The sequence below is a fragment of the Mchenga conophoros genome, linkage group LG6 (genome assembly GCF_057382185.1).
Source record: "Mchenga conophoros isolate Kocher_MC1m ecotype Shallow Benthic linkage group LG6, M_conophoros_male_GT1.1, whole genome shotgun sequence".
In the NCBI taxonomy this organism is placed as follows: Eukaryota; Metazoa; Chordata; class Actinopteri; order Cichliformes; family Cichlidae; genus Mchenga; species Mchenga conophoros.
The window spans coordinates 5,938,903-5,957,480 of NC_140531.1; the positions used below are offsets into that span (position 1 = coordinate 5,938,903).

At 40.5% G+C, this 18,578-nt stretch overlaps 2 protein-coding genes across 3 annotated transcripts; one reads left to right on the forward strand and one right to left on the reverse strand.

Moving 5' to 3' along the window:
* Positions 1-311: 311 nt before the first annotated feature.
* LOC146571958 (kinesin-like protein KIF1B) lies at positions 312-10,330 on the reverse strand. The gene is made up of 5 exons (XM_085278428.1): positions 10,318-10,330; positions 9,918-10,026; positions 9,733-9,799; positions 9,501-9,585; positions 312-451 (listed from the first exon to the last, which is right to left on the reverse strand). The coding sequence occupies exons 1-5, from the start codon at positions 10,328-10,330 to the stop codon at positions 312-314; spliced, it is 414 nt and encodes a 137-aa protein (XP_085134554.1).
* A 3,337-nt stretch (positions 10,331-13,667) lies between these two features.
* Positions 13,668-16,355, forward strand: LOC146571959 (glutathione synthetase-like). 2 transcript variants are annotated; one of them, XM_085278556.1, is made up of 4 exons: positions 13,668-13,958; positions 14,751-14,945; positions 15,089-15,170; positions 16,179-16,355. In XM_085278556.1, the coding sequence occupies exons 1-4, from the start codon at positions 13,932-13,934 to the stop codon at positions 16,196-16,198; spliced, it is 324 nt and encodes a 107-aa protein (XP_085134682.1). In that variant the 5' UTR covers positions 13,668-13,931; the 3' UTR covers positions 16,199-16,355. The 2 variants fall into 2 exon arrangements, with proteins under 2 accessions (XP_085134682.1, XP_085134683.1); XM_085278557.1 differs by having other exon boundaries at positions 13,668-13,842.
* Positions 16,356-18,578: the final 2,223 nt, after the last annotated feature.

Sequence of the window (18,578 nt, forward strand, 5' to 3'; positions counted from 1 at the left end):
TTATGTTTTTTGTTTCTTTTAAACAACAGTCACCTCATGACGTTTTACATGGCAAGGTAAAGATCCTACAGCAATACAGAGAAAACCCCTCTGAGCAGAACCATGCCTGGGGTGGGCAGCCTTTTGCACAGATGGCCTCTTAGCTTTAAATGCCCAGCAGCCACAAGAACAGCATCATTTTGGTCTCCACCAAGTCATTACCAAAATGTTATGCTATGTTCACCAGCTAGTCACCATCTTCACCTTCAGTTGAGTGGGATGCAGGTAAAAGCGCTATTTAAGAGTTTTTAATGTTAAAAAAAATGGTGTATTTAGGTTGTGTTTAGTAAATCTGACCTGTTTGAACTTCTTGCAGGGGAAGGTCTTGAGCTGAGAAGAGTCTGTGATCTGGTTCTTTCTCTTGTTCTGGAACTTTTTCCTCTTGTCTTGCAGGTCAGCAGAGATTCCACCACTGAAGGAGAGAACAAATGAGGAGAAAGATTAACAGGAAACCAGAGAAAAGAGAATAAATAAATAAATAAGTGGAGATGATAGAAGGAGCAACATGTGCAAGAAACAAAGAACACTGGAAGAACATGGACACAGCTTTTTTTTTCTCTCCAAAGAGAAACTCAGGACTACTTTAAGTAACTAAACTAATTCAGGGTATTTAAGGTTTGGGGTTTTTTCCTACGAGGGCAATCTCAAAAGTAAGGTCACCTATCGTTTTAGAAATATTTACATCATTTTAAAGGTTGAAGAATTATTTATTTTTCTACATAATCACCATTTCACTCGCTGCATTTTTGCAGATGCTGTGGCAGTTTTACAATGCCCATGTCGTACCCGCTTGCTGGCGCCACACAATCACCTTCTGGACAAATATTCTTTCAACTTTAGGAACAGGTGGGAGTCACTGTTGGAGGCGTGGTCCTGCTCCTGAAATTCCGATACATAATCTCCAATAACTGGCTAAAAGAGTTCACTTCCAAATTTTAGGTCGTAGGTCTTGGAAAATTCTTATTATTATTATTAACTTGTAATTTAAATTTTGATTGAAAATGTACCGAAAACCACTACTGCCATCTGTATGACTACTTTAAGTGAAAGCCAATTTTAAGATAAAAGTAATGGATTTAATAGATAAAACAAATTGAATTTTCTTTGTGGTCTTGAGTCAGTATCATGAGGTTTGAGTGTGCTCTTGTGGCCTCTGGTGTTGCAGCTACAGATTTTCATTCCCAGTGCTCACTTTATTATCCATTCATCAGTGGATTCCCATTCATTTTCTATGGTGGTCCTTTTGACCGGGAACACCACAGATGTAACAAGGTTGATTAAAACATACAAAATTCAATGAAAGCGGTGATCATCACGTTTATATGTTCAAGTGCATAGTGTCCAGGATATCATCATCATCATCATCATCATCGTTTATTGATATAGCACTTTAAAAAATGCGCCAGGCAGACCAAAGTGCTGAACAATACAGAAACAAAGAAAAGCAAAACAGAGTATAAAATAATAAGGAAGGATGTCAGTTTCCCGCCGAGGTAAAAGCCAATCTGGACTTAAAGACCTGCACTGAAGACGCTGGTCTAATATGAAGAGGAAGGTTGTTCCAAAGCATCGGAGCCCAGGATATCATAATACCTTGAGGCAATCACATGTAAAACACAATATTTATGAGTGTTTTAAGTTGTAAATCATTCAGATTTGACCCAAACATGACAGGAAGGCTAGCAATCTAGGGAAACAGAACAAAGGAGCACACAGCATTGAGAGTGGATGTGACAAATGTCAAGCAGCGACTCGGATAATAAACAAACACCTGGTAATGAGGGAAGGAAGTGGCACAAAATACAAAGCAACAGAGACAAGAGACTATTGAAATAAAACAGGAAATGACAAACACAGAGACACAAACACAAACCTAATGACTAAGCAAATAACTAGCATTTAAAATAAGAGAGACTAAAGAAAAGACACTGATAAACAAAAGTCCATAAATGCTGTCAGGAAAAGCAGGACTCAACTGCAGGACTTCTTAATCAAATCAAAGACAGTGAGATTATTTACAAGGTGCAATAAAAACAGTTTCATAATGTGACATCCACATTTGTGTTAATCCCACTCTAACGCCCACACCGGCTCGGACAGTCTCGGTCGTTGTGTCCTTGGACAAGACACTTCACCTACCGCCTACTGGTGATGGCCAGAGGGGCCGATGGCGCGATATGGCAGCCTGGCTTCTGTCAGTCTGCCAAAGGGCAGCTGTGGCTACAACTGTAGCCTCCACCAGTGTGTGAATGTGAGAGTGAATGAATAGTGGAATTGTAAAGTGCTTTGAGGGTCTCCAAAAAGCACTATATAAATGCAATCCATTATCATTATTATTAAACTCTCTCTGCAACTTTACCCCCAAATATTTACAAAGAGGTGTCTGTGCTGTCTTCAAAACTGCTTCACAGGTTTCCTGGACAGAAAGGAGAACATCTTCCAAAGAACAAAACGGTCTTTAACTTGTGAAACAGGGTTTCACCAGTGTTTGTCATACAACAATCCGGTGTTGACTGGTAGAAATAGCAGGTCGGATCGGCGAGGACATACGGACAATGACAAATAGAGAACTAGAAATTAATCCTCTCAAAGCCCAGGGACCATGGCATGGTTTTCCAACAATGTTATTGTTCCATCAGCTTTAATATATGATCCTGAAGCCTACATTTCCGGTCTCGCGTTGACTTCTTTTAACACATTAAGAAGATTACAGATAAGCATTGAAGCAATTAATTTGTATTGATAATTTTTAATAATCAAATTATTTGAACATCAATGGCACTGCTTGCTTGAGAGTAATCAGAATCTCTTGCAACATCGCCTCTTCTTAGAAAGCCATCCTTCTAGGTGTCACTTCTGGTTACAGCGTTTATGGGTCTTTGAGTTTAGTTCCTTTTCTGACTCTGAGTTTATTTATATTTCTGGTTCATGATTTCTTGCCTGTCTCACCTTGTGAGGCTCTGTCATGTCCTGTGCATATGTTTAACCACTCATATCTCTGTTAATTCGATATTCACCTGTCGTGGCAGCTCCCCTCTATGTCATGCTTTTTAATCAGGGCTAGTTTTTAGAGGTCTGGACAGTTAACCCCAAGGGACTGTTAATTTAAAAGATGGGAGTAACCTGTAGGTGCTATTTGCACTAAACTAACTGAATACTCAGAGTTATCCTTTTACTGTTTAACAGTGGGTTAAAAAAGTGAATGTCCACAATTTCGACTTTAATTGCAGGAGATTATTTTAAAGCAGTTTTGGAGGAGAAAAGCAAAAGCAGAATCAACAACAACAACAACAACAACAATAATAATAACGATTAGCTTGAGGTTGGAGATGAGCCTGTGTTTTATCTCAGTGTTCCATGTTAAAACCAGTCTAACCACCATATCACCATCTCTCTATTTCTTTTAACACTAATAATTCCATTACATTTTAACATTCAGTCACATATGAAAGGGTTTCACTTCACATTTCATTAAATTCAGATTCATTAGCACACTCACTTTAGCATAATCCCTTTTAATCCAAATACACTTTCCTATTAAAGTTCTGTGTTTCTCAATCACAGTTTACTCAGTACTTTCTTTTTGCTTTTTGCTAAATCATATAGTGTCAAACCCCGCCTCTCATCCTATGACAAAAGGGATATGTTGGAAGAGAATGGATGGATATAGTTTTAAAGTCAGACGTTCAGAGATCAAAGTACCCTGTGTCTGCTCTCATTCCTTTTCTTACACACACACACACACACACACACACACACACACACACACACACACACACACACACACACACACACACACACACACACACACACAGATTCATATTTCTACACGGGCTTTCACTTAGCCCTGAGTTATCCTCTCTGACTACCCATATGTAACTGCTTATTTTTCTGATCAGTATTGAGCATAATTAACTAAAGGTAAAATCACATATAAATCATAATTCTGGGTTTAGCCATTACACACGATTCTTCTCATTCACAATCATGTCAAGATGATAATAGATTGGTGACACAGTTTTTTGTGTGTGCAGACATGTTCCATCATGTCTACATACAAAAAAAAATCTTGACATTACAACAGACATATTCACTATTTAGACTTCATTTCTCTGTTGACGTATTGATCAGACTTCTCAATCATCCAGGTAAGGAAATCCCAAAAAGTGTCATGGCTGGGGCAGCAGTCGTGTTGTGTATCGAGAAAAGGATCCAAAATGCAGGTACTGGCTGGGGTGCGAGTGAAACAAAGAAACAAACAAGTGATAAAGAGGCAAAAACACAGGAAGAGCAGAGCAGGGAGCAAACAAACCTAAACTGAGGGAAACTAAAGAACTAACCTGAAACCAAACACACTCAGCTCAGTCTCCAGTGTCAGCTGGAGAGATGCGAAATGTGAGTGAGGCATCTTAATATAAAGAACACAAATGAAGTTCTTTAAGAGTAATGAGTTAAGAGTATCTATGAGAGTTAACAGTATCTATCCATCGATACAAAATGCATGTATTTTTTTTTGTCCAAAACTTTCAAAGTAATACTTTTTAGGGTTATAGGAGTGATTTTGATTTGACTTTTTTACATGTTTCCTAGATGGTCCAAGGCTTCCCACTGTGTCAGTGAGCCCCTCTGCTGAGATAGTGGAGGGCAGTTCAGTCACTCTGACCTGTAGCAGTGATGCTAACCCAGCAGCTAACTACACCTTGTACAAGGAGGATGGAAATTTACCGAAAGCATTTGGACAGAACTTCACCGTCACCAAGTTCAGACCTGAACACAGTGGGCATTATTACTGTGAAGCCCAGAACAAGCTGGGACGTCATAACTCCACCTTACAGCAGACCATTGTGCCAGGTAATCATTTATATTTACATACTGGATACACTCAGAAAGGAGTGCAGTTAAAAAGTCAGGCACAATCTACATTCATGCACTATGGCTAATTATTGGATGGCACTAGAATTTATAATAACAGATCACCTTCAAAATACCTCAGCACAGATAGAACTGTATTACTACCTAAATGTACACATGTGCAAGTATTTATTTTGCCAAAACGTTTCCCCTTCAGTGTTGTATGGACTCATAGTGTTGCTACAGATAATTAAACCAGAGCTGATTTTAAATACGTTGCTCTTTTGAATCTACACTAATCCATCATCATCTTTAAAAGCATATGTTTGTATGGTGTCTGTCCTGTGAGGGCCAAATATCTCAAAATAATCATTAATGAGTTCAGAAAACCAGGCCTGCAACTTGATTTACAAAGATAATTTAAATATATTAAAAATAAAATACTGGCTGCACCTGTAACTGTTCAACTTGCCTGTGTGGTTAAACAGAATATGGCAGGAGTCCCACTGTCTGCTGTCAAGGCTTTCCTTATTCATGTGCTAAAGAGTCCTAAGAATCAACATTGTAACTTATCTATCACGATGACAAGAACCATGTTTATTGCTAATGCTAGTCCTGTTTCCATGCAAAAAGCAGATTGTAACTGATCTCAGAATACTGAAAGCAGAGCCAGTGACATTTTAACCTCCTGTTAAAAACCAGGGATTTATCCATAATGCCCATGTGCACCCAGCCAGATAAAGCTGCAGGCGACTCAGCTTGAAGTGATTTTTAATCGAATGCAGACGAGGCTATGAAATTAAGATGTGCTACAGTTTTCAGTGGAATAAGGGGCGCGCCCAGTTAACCCTGTTTTCAGAGACAATAGCCAACTGCTGCCACTGTTTATTGTAGGCTTTTTAATTTACAGTATAAAGTGCATTGAGACAACTGAAATGAGACCTCTAAAAGTTGATTCTGTTCATCTGGACGTAGCGTTTTGTGGGAGAAATGTTTCGTCACTCATCCAAGTGACTTCTTCAGTCTCAGCTGACTGCAGGTTTCCCCAACCTTATAAACAGTACATTTGCATAATGACTGAAACCAGCCCACTCAAGGAACAATGGGCTGGGAGGTCAGTTCTTTAATCTTAATTATGCAAACTCTCATGACCATTCATCAACAACCACTGACCAAAACCCACTGATCAATGGCCATGAATACCATTCACAGAGATTTGGGGAATGGCTGCAATCACAGCATTGTAAGATGCTGACAGATGAACCCTTAGGCCCCCTCCTCGATTCAGAGATGGTCTTTTCCTTTTCATGTAAATGTCCTCCTTGACTCCGCGCTCAAACCAGTGTTCCTCCCTGTCCAGGATGTTACATCCTCATCATTGAAAGAGTGTCCACTGGCCTGTAGGTGTAAATAGACTGCAGAGTCCTGGCCTGACGAGGTAGCTCTTCCGTGTTCGCCAGAGGTTGTTTGGTTTCCCCGATGTATAAATCCTTGCAATCCTCCTGGCACTTAACAGCGTACACTATGTTAATCTGTTTGTGTCGGGGGACCCGATCCTTGGGGTGGACCAATTCTTTTTGGCACAGCGTGTTTTGGGATTTACTGTATATCTTTCCCAGGACTTTGTCCACAGAACCAGTGTTGATAGCTCTTGACTCGGTGGACCTCGGGGGATTTTTTTCTGTAAAATATCATTGAGCTCTGTACAGCTGACAACCTCAGTCTCTGCACAGTGAAGAGAGGGTGATTCACCAGGTTCTAGAAAAAAGGGACAATTAGTTCAGCTTAAAGCACTTTTTTAAAAAATGATGCAGATTTGTATTTTATGCAGAAAGAAATAAAATGGTCTGAGCTCACGATTTGTCGATTTATCGATAAAAATTGATTCTGGCTTGGATAACGTGATATCGATTCATTAAAATCCTGAATCGATTTTTTAATATTAATTTATTTTGCCCAAAACGCCAGAATCTCAGGTTAAACCTCACAAAATTTCAAGAACCACCAAACAGCTAAAACAGTAAATGAGAGCAGTAACACGGATTCTACACAAAGACGTAAACACACAGCGCGGACCCGCGGATCAGAATCAGTGAGATGTCGCCTTTCTCACCTGACGGCACGGACACGGTCGGGGCTGAAAGGCGACAGCTCCTGATTCCGATGTTTCGGCGGCTCCGCACTTTGTGTTTACACCCTTTTTGCGCTGATTCTAAAGCTGTTAGTTTGATCTCTCTCCAAACAATATTGACCGAACCACCTCCAGCTGAACGTCAGCAAGACCAAGGAGCTGGTGGTGGACTTCAGAAGGGGTCAGCACAGAGACTACAAGCCCATCATCATCAATGGAGCTCCAGTGGAGAGGGTGCAGTCCTTCAAGTATCTTGGTGTCCACATCTCCTCAGACCTGACATGGGCTGCCCACATTCAGGTCCAGACCAAAAAGGCTAGGCAGCGCCTGTATCACCTACGACAACTGAGGAAGTTCAGGGTCTCTCCAAAGATCCTCAGGATTTTCTATACAGGCGCTGTGGAGAGCATCCTCACACAGAACATGACATCGTGGTTCGGGAACAGCTGTGTGAAGGACCAAAAAGCTCTCCAGAGAGTGATCCGTACAGCAGAACGCTGCTGCAGGATTGCTCTCCCCCCGCTTCAGGACACCTACACCAGGAGATGCCGGACTAGAGCAGCGCAGATACTGAAGGACCCGTCCCATCCTGGCAACAAACTGTTCCAACTTCTGCAATCTGGTAGAAGGTTCCGCATCTTCCGGGCAAGGACAGAGAGACTCAAGAGGAGCTTCTATCCCCAAGCCATCCGTGCCCTAAACACACACACCCGCCCTCTCACATCATCTATAATTGACTGAGACAGGACTCTTCCAGACACTAAACCAAGGCACAATGTACATTTCAAATTCCTTTAATTTTAAATATGTTTATATTGTCTATCCTGTAAAATAGTCAGATGTCTATTCATATTAATGTACAGAATTCACCTGCTTGCTGCTACTACTGCACATTCACCCAGTGTATATACTATATGTATGTACATATATATATATAATGTTCTTCCTCTACACCCCCCCCCAATTTTTGCACATGTCGAGGAGCGTGTCAGGCTACATTTCACTGTGTGTTATACTTGTATAACTATGCATGTGACAAATAAAGAACCTTGAACCTTGAACCTTGAACCAGCAGCAAAAGAAGATCCAAACTAAGCTTCACAAAAACATCGTCATGAATTCACTCTGACTTTTGCTGTTTTGCTTCCACCACACTTCATGCACAGCTCTCTCTCTCTCTCTCTCTCTCACACACACACAGTACACTTCAAGAACAGTTTCCAGTCCAAAAATCTGTTTTCTACATTATTCGCTTGCTTGTTACGCACAAGTCTACCGTTGTTTACAGGCTGTCGGCTGATGTTTTTTTTCCTTTTACTTACTTCCGAAAAGAAAACCTAATTTCTGCTGTTCAATAGGCTTCTGAACAAATGTAAACTTTTTAAAATTATGCAAAATGCTGTGTCTGTAATAAAACCGTTGTAACTTCAGAGGTAATGTTCATGTGTTGATTAATGGTTTTCTTTCGTTTTTGATGTACTGCAGAATATTTTTATAAAATCCCAGGCCAGGAAAATCACCTTCTGTGTTTTATCTTCAGCTACTTCGACACAAAGGCATCTGCTGTGATGCTCACACGTTTGACAAAGTCTTGCGAGTGTCAGCTTCCTTTTTATAGATACAAAAAATATGTAAATGTACTGATCTGAATTATAATATTTCTGACTGTCTGAGGCAAAATTTCCCAGATTTAAATCGAATCTAATTGAATCAAAACGTGGATCGAATTGATTCGGGACCTTGTGAATCTGAATCGATTCTAGAAATCAGTGACGATACCCAGTCCTAGTTACACTGTTCCTGTTATTAACAGCAGGGGGCACTATCAACCACAGACTGAGAGCCAGACACGCTCTGCTGGTGCCTCATTGGCCTCATTTCTACAGAGGAAAGACTCTATAGTGAGAAACAGCTTAGGGGGAAAATGCTGATCTGGAGACGTCTGAGTGTTACAGAGGATATACATAGCACTGTGGTTCAGTGTCACACAATCACAAACAAATACAGCAAAGTACTAAAAAGGGTGCTGCCTCCAAAGATTGCTTTTACAGGTTTGGAGCTTAGGAGGCTTAATAACAACAGGCATGAATGAAGACAGATCAGAACAGCTGTTTGATCACAGCATCCAGTACCAACACAATCATCCACACTCAAGAGCCTGTTGGCTTCAGAGTCAGCAGCTGAATGTCTAAAATATCAAATGTCATTTTTGGTCCATCAGCTACAGCATGAACTGCTTAAAGTGAGAAGCAGCCTAAAGCCCGACAGATTCATCTTTCCAGACTGAAAAAATCTCAGAGTGAACCGAGTGTTGCGTTTTCAGTGTGATCTCACAAAGTCAAGTCCCTTTAATGATGTTCTGTCCTGTCTTCCTCTATCAAAAGCACACAAACACTATAAAACATTGTTTCTGTGCTTTGGGTTTTTGTTTTCTACACAGAGGTATAGTACGACTAGACCCTAAAGGTAGGCTGCTCACCTACAACGAGCTCATGAACATCTTTCCAATGGAGCTCGCTGCCCTTCTCGTGGATGAGGGTCACTGTCATCCTCCGCTGGATCCCCTGCAGCAAACATAACAGGAGCTCAGGATCACAGTGAGCACAGCTAGAGCAACATTACGCTTTAAAATAAGATATTCAACTGTGTACAAAGGAAGCAGTTACCACTGTGTGAGTAATAAGGAAACAACATGTGCACCAATCCTGTACCTGGTGCAGCAGGTAGGTACCATGACAGGGCAGGCCTCCACTGTGATCCACGATGGCTGGGATGTACCTGTGCATGGAGGGAGGAGGTGACACAACATCCCAACTTATAATGTTCTTCCTGGAGATAATTTTTATGGTTCCTTTAAAGCTTGTGCGTGAATATAACACTCCAGGTGGATAGTCACTCTCCAGTGGGCTCCAGCTCGCTGATCTCAAACCAGACCAGCAGGTCGTACTTGCTGACACACTGACCCAGGTTGGATTTGGTGTTGGTGTTCAACTTGGTGGCTGCAACTGACACACACACACAGCTCAACGTTAACAACTGGGAATTTGTCTGAATTTAAGAGAAGATGAATAAAAGTGAGGAGTATTTACTTCATGCTTTGGGTGACTAAATGGAGGATGGATAGGTGACATGAAAACACTACTGACCCTTTATACTGAGCCAATAGCTCACACACTTCTATTAAATCTGTCTGTAGAGACAGTAATCACAGAGGATAGATACTGGAAGCAAACTGAAATGTTAGGAGGAACTAAATCACACATTACAACACCAATGGCAGCACCCTGCTGTCTCACACATCAGGATCATGGTCCTGTTGAAACGGGCTAATCGCTAAAGCTCACAGTTGCATTCGTCTATACTCAATATGATCGAAAAAACAATTTTAACAAACAATTAAAAAAAGAACAAGTAAAAGATCTACTATAGCCAAAAGAAGGCCATTTACAGACTATAGCGCTGTGAAAAAGTATTTGCCTCCTTTCTGATTTCGTATCTTATTCCATATTTGTCACACTTACACGTTTCAGATCAATCCATTTATAACATTAGACAACAATGTCTAATATTAAACGGCAGTTTTCAAGGGCAAAAAGCTATCCAAACATACACGGTCCAATATGAAAAAGTAATCTCAATGAAAACCGATACCTTGTGTGTCACCTCTGACACCAACAACTGCAGCAAGCGTTTGGTGCTAGAGGTCACATTTGGACTCTGGACCTCTGTGGAGTGTGCACATGATCTCATTACTGTCTAAAAATCCAAGGAGTGCTGAACCATTGAAAAATACACAGTAACAGGTGTGTAGCAACAAGCCGCTAACACAGTGTGTGTATGCTAGCGGCTAATCTAGCAAACAAATGAACAGAGTGCTTTTAGGTGTTGCACAAGGATACGATGATAAGCTGTGTGTCTTTTTTGTAATGACCTGCTTGAATTTACCTTAATCCAAGGAGTGGTCAGTGTGGGGAAATCTGCCATGAGCAGATAAAGTGGATGAGTGGGACTAGGTAGGTGTGCCGAAAAGAGGCAACAAAGCTGAAGCTGAAGAGTGTGCTGAGAACATAGTGGCGCCGCCAGCAGGTTTCCGGTGTTGTGCCAAAAAGTGATTGCCTGCCAAAAAGTGATTTCCAATGTTTCCGTGTATTTTTTATGTGTAATATCTTTACGTATGTTGGTAAATAGACTTCGGTGAACAGCGTTTACAAAGGGGTTATATATAGAATTAAAAGATTATCTGTTTTTTCAAGTATCTTTATAACTCTGTGTTATTGTACTCACATTATAACCAATCCGGTCCTTTTTCCCCACTTACAATATTTTTACAGAACTATTGTAATATTTGCTGCCATTTCTGCTGTCTTACTCTTACAAAAGACATTTTTAATGTTAATGAGATTTTTTTTAACTGCATAAATAAAGGTTCTATAAAAGTCGCTGCCAAAAACTGATTGCGGCTTCTACCTTGTTACACGAATGTTGTTTGTGGCTCAATATGACTTTGTGTCATCCATGAGGGATGCATTTGACATATGTTTCACATATTATAGGCCAACAAGTTACTTATAGCAGTTTAAATACGAGCAATCAGTTTTTGGCAGACAATCACTTTTTGGCACAACACCGGCTAGCAGGAAGACTTTGGCAGTAACACCTACAACATTGGCAGTCCCATTTTGTGAAAGCCAATAAAAAATAGCTAGGTTTCCTTGTGTCATTTGTGTGGAACAATACTGCACAAGAAGCTAAATAGATTTAGAAAAACGAAAAAAAAATTGTTGAAGAACAAAAGATAAATGTCCTTTTTTTTATAGCATTAACTGGCCGGCTGTGTGGTGCGCAGCGTTAAGAGGCCAGCATTCAGACCCCAGAGTTTAACGACCAAGTTCGAGTCTCTGACGGTTCGTCTGCTACTGCAGGGTAGGCCGAGCGAAAGACGAAGCTCCGGGCTCCTCCTTTTTTTCGCTTTTTTAAATTCACATTTATTTCGATTTATTTAGATTTCAAGCCACAAGTAAAAGCTCAGGTAAACACTTTTAAGGTACCCTATATATGTCCTTTCACATCTTATCACTTCATACAGTGGGCCAGTCTACACCTGCTACTTCCTGCACAAGCTTTTATCACACACGACCCACTGTTTACAGGTAAGAAATCCAGCAAACATCTGCCTGCTATACAGGTGAAAATAGAGCAACAGGACCGCTGAGTCTTTCATTTTATTTATTTTCTGCTGTGTTTCACTTGCATTTATTTGAAAGACTGAGTGTAAACACACACACAAAAAAATATTTTATGTGCTGGAATGTGCAGAAAATAGGTTTAAATGTTAAACAAATTTCTTCTAGTCAGAATGTTGCATATAATTACATTTTTGCTTGATGCATAAAGTTAAAAGATTAAAACTAATAAAACAAGTTTTAAAAACAGACTTTTCCATTTGATTACATTTTGTATGATGGATTATGCAGAAAAAGTAGAATTGGGCTGAAAGATCTATCGTTTTATCACCTATTCAGGTTGTAAATCATGTTTTTAAAAAGTAACTAAGTAATTAATTACTTTTGAAAATAAGTAATCAGTAACAAAATGGGATTACTTTTTGGGGGAAGTAATCAGTAATAGTTACTGGTTTACTTTTTTCAAGTAATTTGACCAATACTGCTAGTTAAGTTACTACCATAGTTAATACAGTTACGGGTAACATGACAGTGCTAACCCATAACCCCGAACTCTGTAATACTGTAAATGATGAGTGATTTAAGTTAACACTAAACATTAAACAGTGTCTCCTGAACATTTATAATCAGGTGTGAGTCTGGCTGCATTGACTTTTGAAGATGCAAATTTAGCATGATGGCTGATGGTGCGTTTATTTTTTTTAAAGTATGTTTATTGAGATTTTTTGATATAAGAAAAAAAAGACCCCCCCCCCCCCCCCCCCCAAAAAAAAAGAAAGAAGAAACAAACAAAAAACCCAATAAAACAAAACAGACAACACAACAGCACGGGCAAAAACACACAGATAAAGCAAAATATTATGCAGCAACAACAAAAATACTACTTAAGCACCGGCAATAAACAGAAATAAAATGCCACACATCAAAGAAATGACTAAGTTTGTCCGCTGATGTGTACCTAATCCTCTCCACGTGCAACAGAGCAGTCAGTTCTGTTAGCCACATTTTGAATTGAACTACAATATCCGACTTCCAGAGAGTCAAGATCATTTTCTTAGCAATTACCATTCCGAACAAAAATGTAGTTTGTGCAGCAGAGCTGAGGTGTAAAAGGGAAGAGGAAGATCCAAACAATGCAGTTATTGGGTCCGGCTCTAATGTGCAATTGTAGATATCAGAAAAACATTTAAAACTGTCCAACCAATAGTTATGCAATTTGGGGCAAGTCCAAAATAAATGAGTGAGAGAGGCTTCTCCAAGTTTACAACGATCATATGTGGGACTAATAGAAGGAAAAATGATGGCGTTTTTGTTGCTGAAGACAGCAAAATGTCTGCATTTGTTGACACTTTACAGAAGACAGTGAAAAATGCAAGTTTAGGTGATTTTGTTTTTCATTTTGGTTAATTTGACATAATAGTTTTTACTATAGTAACCAAACGACTGTCTTCTGCAAGATGACTACTGTTAAATTAGAGTAAATGGAAAATCTTGTCATTTACTTTATAATTCTTGCTATTTTTTTACATTTGTTACATGTCATAGACACGGGGAAAAGGCACATGTGGGGATTCCCAGTGGACAGCAGCACGAGAGACTTCAAGGAAGGCCTCCAAACTGGATGAAGAGGAGATGGAGGTCGCTGTGTGTCGACATGGATTAATGTGTCTTTTGTGTCACTTTCACTTCAGGGACGGCAAACTGTGGTGTATTTCAGGAACGGTTACATGCCTGACAACTACACTTCTGAACAGGTCCAACTTTTGATTTGCACTCAGAATGACTACATCAAAGAGTTTAGTTAAAAACACTAAATTGAAACCTGCAGACTTGCTTAAAGTGATTCGTATTCATGAGAAACTGGAGCGTCATTATCATTGAGTTTATTTCTTTCCCTGCTAAGCAACACCAAGTCTAGCCCTGATTGGCTGATATAAGTGACCACAGACCTGTCGCTGTGTCAGTTTGAATGGGTGATTAGAGACCAGCACATGTTTGTTGCTGCTCCATGTTTTCTGCAACATTGCGTGTAGTTACTGCAGCTGTGTGTGCATTCTGCTGGCAGGAACAGGAAACAAGTGAAAGAAAACTGGCGAGCATCCTGGAAGGAAAACTTAATCGGACATAACAAGTTAAAACAGTTTGCAAGTTTCAAGCCAAATTGCTGAATCTACCGTCCAGGTTCTCCTTGATAGCGTGACTCTGTGTTGTTCTCCTTCATTCTTCTGTCTCTGTCTGTCAAATCTCAGCGTATTATAAACCAACTGTTGTCACCCTCTGCTGCTCAGTGTGCTGGCTGTTTCCTCGGGAATCTCAACCACGAGAAAGTTTATACGAACGAAGCTAAAAAACCTGTGACAGTTTGTGAAACGTCATTAGCAGCAGTGAAATAAGATTCCAAAAGTTAGTGAAATGATAGAGGCTCTTTTATGCTGGAAAAATTGTTCTAGCACAAAGTGGCCCAATAAACGGAATTTTTTAATACAGAAATACATCTAATGATAAAAAGACAAGCATTGTCTGTCATTGTCTGTTTTCAATTGCAGAGCTGGGATGCTCGTCTCCTCATGGAGCGCTCTCGAGCTGTGAAGTGTCCAGATATCAGCGCTCACCTGGCTGGTACCAAGAAGGTTCAGCAAGTGCTCCCCAGACCTGGAGTCCTGGACAGATTCTTCCCAGACCAGCCTCAAGCTGTGCAGCAGATCCGAGCGACATTGGCTGACCTTAACACTCTAGACACGGTGAGAAAAAGGGCACGTTTTTTTCATTGTTTGGAAAATTTGCCATTAGATAATCCTCACCTGGGTGTTGCTGTTCAGTGTAAGCAATATCATTTGCATTTTATTCCTCTGATTTATTTCTCTGTGGTTGCGCGCGTCTACAGGGTCCAGAGAGGGACAAAACAGTATCAGTGGCCTTGTCAGCAGCAGAACGGTTTGTCTTGAAGTCTCAGCGAGAAGGAGGAGGTACAGCGGGGGGATAGAAGCATCTTTAAAAATGTTGAAAACTTCTGTTTATTGCTCACCATTTATTAAACTAGGGAAGTTTAAGCAGTGCATGTGTGGATCTGCACACACATGCAGCATTTGCTTGCATTCCATGTATGAGCTAGCCTCAGTCAAAACAGTGACGACACATACATGACTGCCTGCTGTTTTGCGTTACTTTGTATCTACTGTGATTCATGCATGCTGTACTGTGACTGAGATAATAGTGTATATGAGACACACTTGACAACAACATTGATCAGGATGTGAAAAAGCTACCAGATACAAGTTGTCAGCAGGTTATGGCTGACTAACCACCCTGCCTTACATCACTCTGGGCTAATACTGTAAAAAGCAATCATTAGTTTTCTTTGTAATATCAGATCATTTGTTTTGATAAATGCATAGTCCAGTATCAGGGTTCATATGAGCTATTTTAGCAGTAATTTCACACCTCCACTATGATAGTATTTAGCTGTTAATCATGTTAGCAAGGAAGCTCGGGTTTGCAATTCATTCTTAATTTAGCCACGCTGCATGAATTTGGATGATACGATTTTTGAAAATGGCAGTTTCATTTATGGGGCGTTTATAAAATCGTAGTTCTTAGGCTGGCTTTTAAGGAAGGAAAAAGGTATGTATCAGTTGGCTGGGAAGAAAGATGGAGGTGGAAAGGATGTGCGAGCTATGGGACAAAGTTGCTGAGACTAGGTTAAAAAGAGGTGAGGATCAGTGAGCAGGAATGTGGCTTTGTGCTGAAAAGAGCACAACAGATTGTCTGGAGAGAAGGTGAAGGAAAGTCAGCTGAAGCAAGACAGTTTGTGGAGTTTGTGTTGGACTGTATGTTATGCTGGGAGCCTGGGGATTAGTGGACTTTGATTCCAAGTTAATACTAGCTAGTGTTTCTCACTGGTTTTTGGGTGGTGGAGTAAAAGGGATTGGTTGGTGGCTGTTTCTAATGTTAGCCTTTTCTTGGTTTTCTTACAGGCAGGGTAAAGACATGGTGATGAATGAGTGTGTGGGCCGTCTGCTGAGGACCAAGAGCTCAGGACAGTCAGACGGGGGCGTCGCAGCAGGAGTCACCGTGCTCGACAATCCTCTGCTGTTCTGAGATGTCACACTCCTGCCTGCACATACAAACCACACTGAAGTCAAAGTTCCACCTGCACCTCTACCTGTTCTTGCAAAAGCATGAAAACTGACAGAGGTGAGACAGCAGAAAAGTCTTTGTTTATTTTTGTAATAAGTTAAGGAATTAAGTTAAGAAGAGTGATTAAATAAATAGTTTCTTGCATTTTTGATTTAATGATTGTGTTTAGGATTATTTCAGAAACATGTTTAGAGGATCTTTGTAAGCCTGTATTTACTTTAAAAGAAGGGAAGCACTTCTTCATTCTACAGAAAAGGTGACACATTACAGATGAGTTCATAAAACGTGTCTCTGTCACTCTTTCAAGGCTCTGTCACTTTTTCTTTTTTACTTGAACAGCATGGTAACGTAGGCCTAGGCTGCCATCTTGTGGCAGTGTGTTGTTACTACAACATATGAAATTGTGTTTCTATTGGAAATATAATTCAGCACCACTGAGCCGCTCTCTCAGTTACAAACTGAACCTGTTTTTTAGACATAAATCACTAAGTACAGTGAAGCTTTTGGTTTTGTAAAAGTGTTTCTTATTCTAAATGCATGTTGATTTTTATAAGGGTGAAGAGCAGTTAGCAGTGCATTCACGGACATCTTTAAACTATTAATTGAAGAATCTTTGGTCATGATGGCATGAACTAGAAACGTGCGCTCCAGGTGAGACTGCACAGAAGAACAAGTGTCCTTAAACTGCATCAACTGATGACTTCTTACAATTTTATTCCACTGTGTGTTTTTATCATTGAACGTTTCTGTCTTCAGGTTTCTCTCAGATCAAGATTGAATGTGATGACAAGGGTGATGGATGGTGTGACATGTGCTGCTGGCCCACAGAACCAGGTGAGTATGCTGTCCATGTGCTCTGCAACAATGAGGACATCCAACACTCTCAGTTAAGATTAGTTTTCATGATTGTTGCCTCAAGACCTGAGATCATGGTGGTGGGCTTGTGATGGACACACTTTTCATGGCTGAAACCTCTCCTGTAGAGGCTAAGCCTAGGCTTGAAGCCACTGGGGTGTTCGTTGGCGGGGTGACGCGATGTGCCTCATCTTGTCCTTCAGATTCTTTATTTCCAGGATTTAACAGCAGCGCAGCGGTCACAAACTGTTTGCTTCCTCCCGATCAACAACACAGCTGCCGCTAATTACGTGTGTCTACCTTAAATATCTATTATATATATATATAATATCTTAAATATATATTGAAATAAACTGAATAGCGTTTAGAGGATAAAATGCCTGTGTTCATGAGAAGCTGAGTATCGCACTAGAGAGGAAATCGTAGGACGGAAGGCTGAAAGAAACACATGATTTTTGTAAAAAGGTGGCAAAGGTTAGAAGTAAAAATGGTTAATTTGTTTTTGATTTCTTTTACTAAAATAAGTGGTTATTTTTATTTTCATATACGCATTGCAAATGTGCTCATAATGAGTTGGCACTCAGTCTTTAGAAGGTCATAAGCTTCGTTCGGCGTGATGGTCCGGACTGATATATTGCAGGTATTGACTTTGAGTGCAGAGGGCTAAATGCAAACACGCTTACACACACATAGATTATGATTAGAATAAGTCCCTGGGCCAGAGAGTCCTGAACATTCTGAATATTCTAAACCAATTTTGAATCACTCGAGGAACAATGAATAACAACATTAGATTATTAAGGCTAGGCAGAGAGGTGTTTTGGTTTTCTGCCTTACAGAGAAAGGAACTGACACCAGACGAGGTCACGGAGATATGAGGATCCTTCGCAGCAGAGATAGACGTGGAGACTGCCGAGACAGCAACTGGGGCCAAGGGTCATGCAGTTTGGGCTCTAGTTAGTCACCTCAAAAGGATGGATCCCATAAACACAGCAATAACCATGAAGGGGTTGGCAAAAAACCAGGAACACCAGACCAACGAGGTTCGAGAGGCTCTTGATAAAAAGGGGGACACGGCTGTGACCCCAGAATACACAGATCGTTGTTTGAAAATCGGGGCAGAATAATCCCCTGATCTGTGCAACGACTGAAGGGTGGTCTAACCCCTGAGGTCGAAGAAAGAAGAGCAGAGAATCACTCGACTGGAAGACACTGATAGCTGCAGCAATAAAGTAAAGGTTAAAAGCTCCTTGGACAGAGGTTCTAGTCTGAGTACGTTTGAAAGGTACAAGGTGGCACCAAAATGAGGTTGGGGAAACTGGAGCACCAAGATAAAGCTGTGGGAGAACTGGAGAGCGATGGGAGTGTCATAGTTTTTCTTG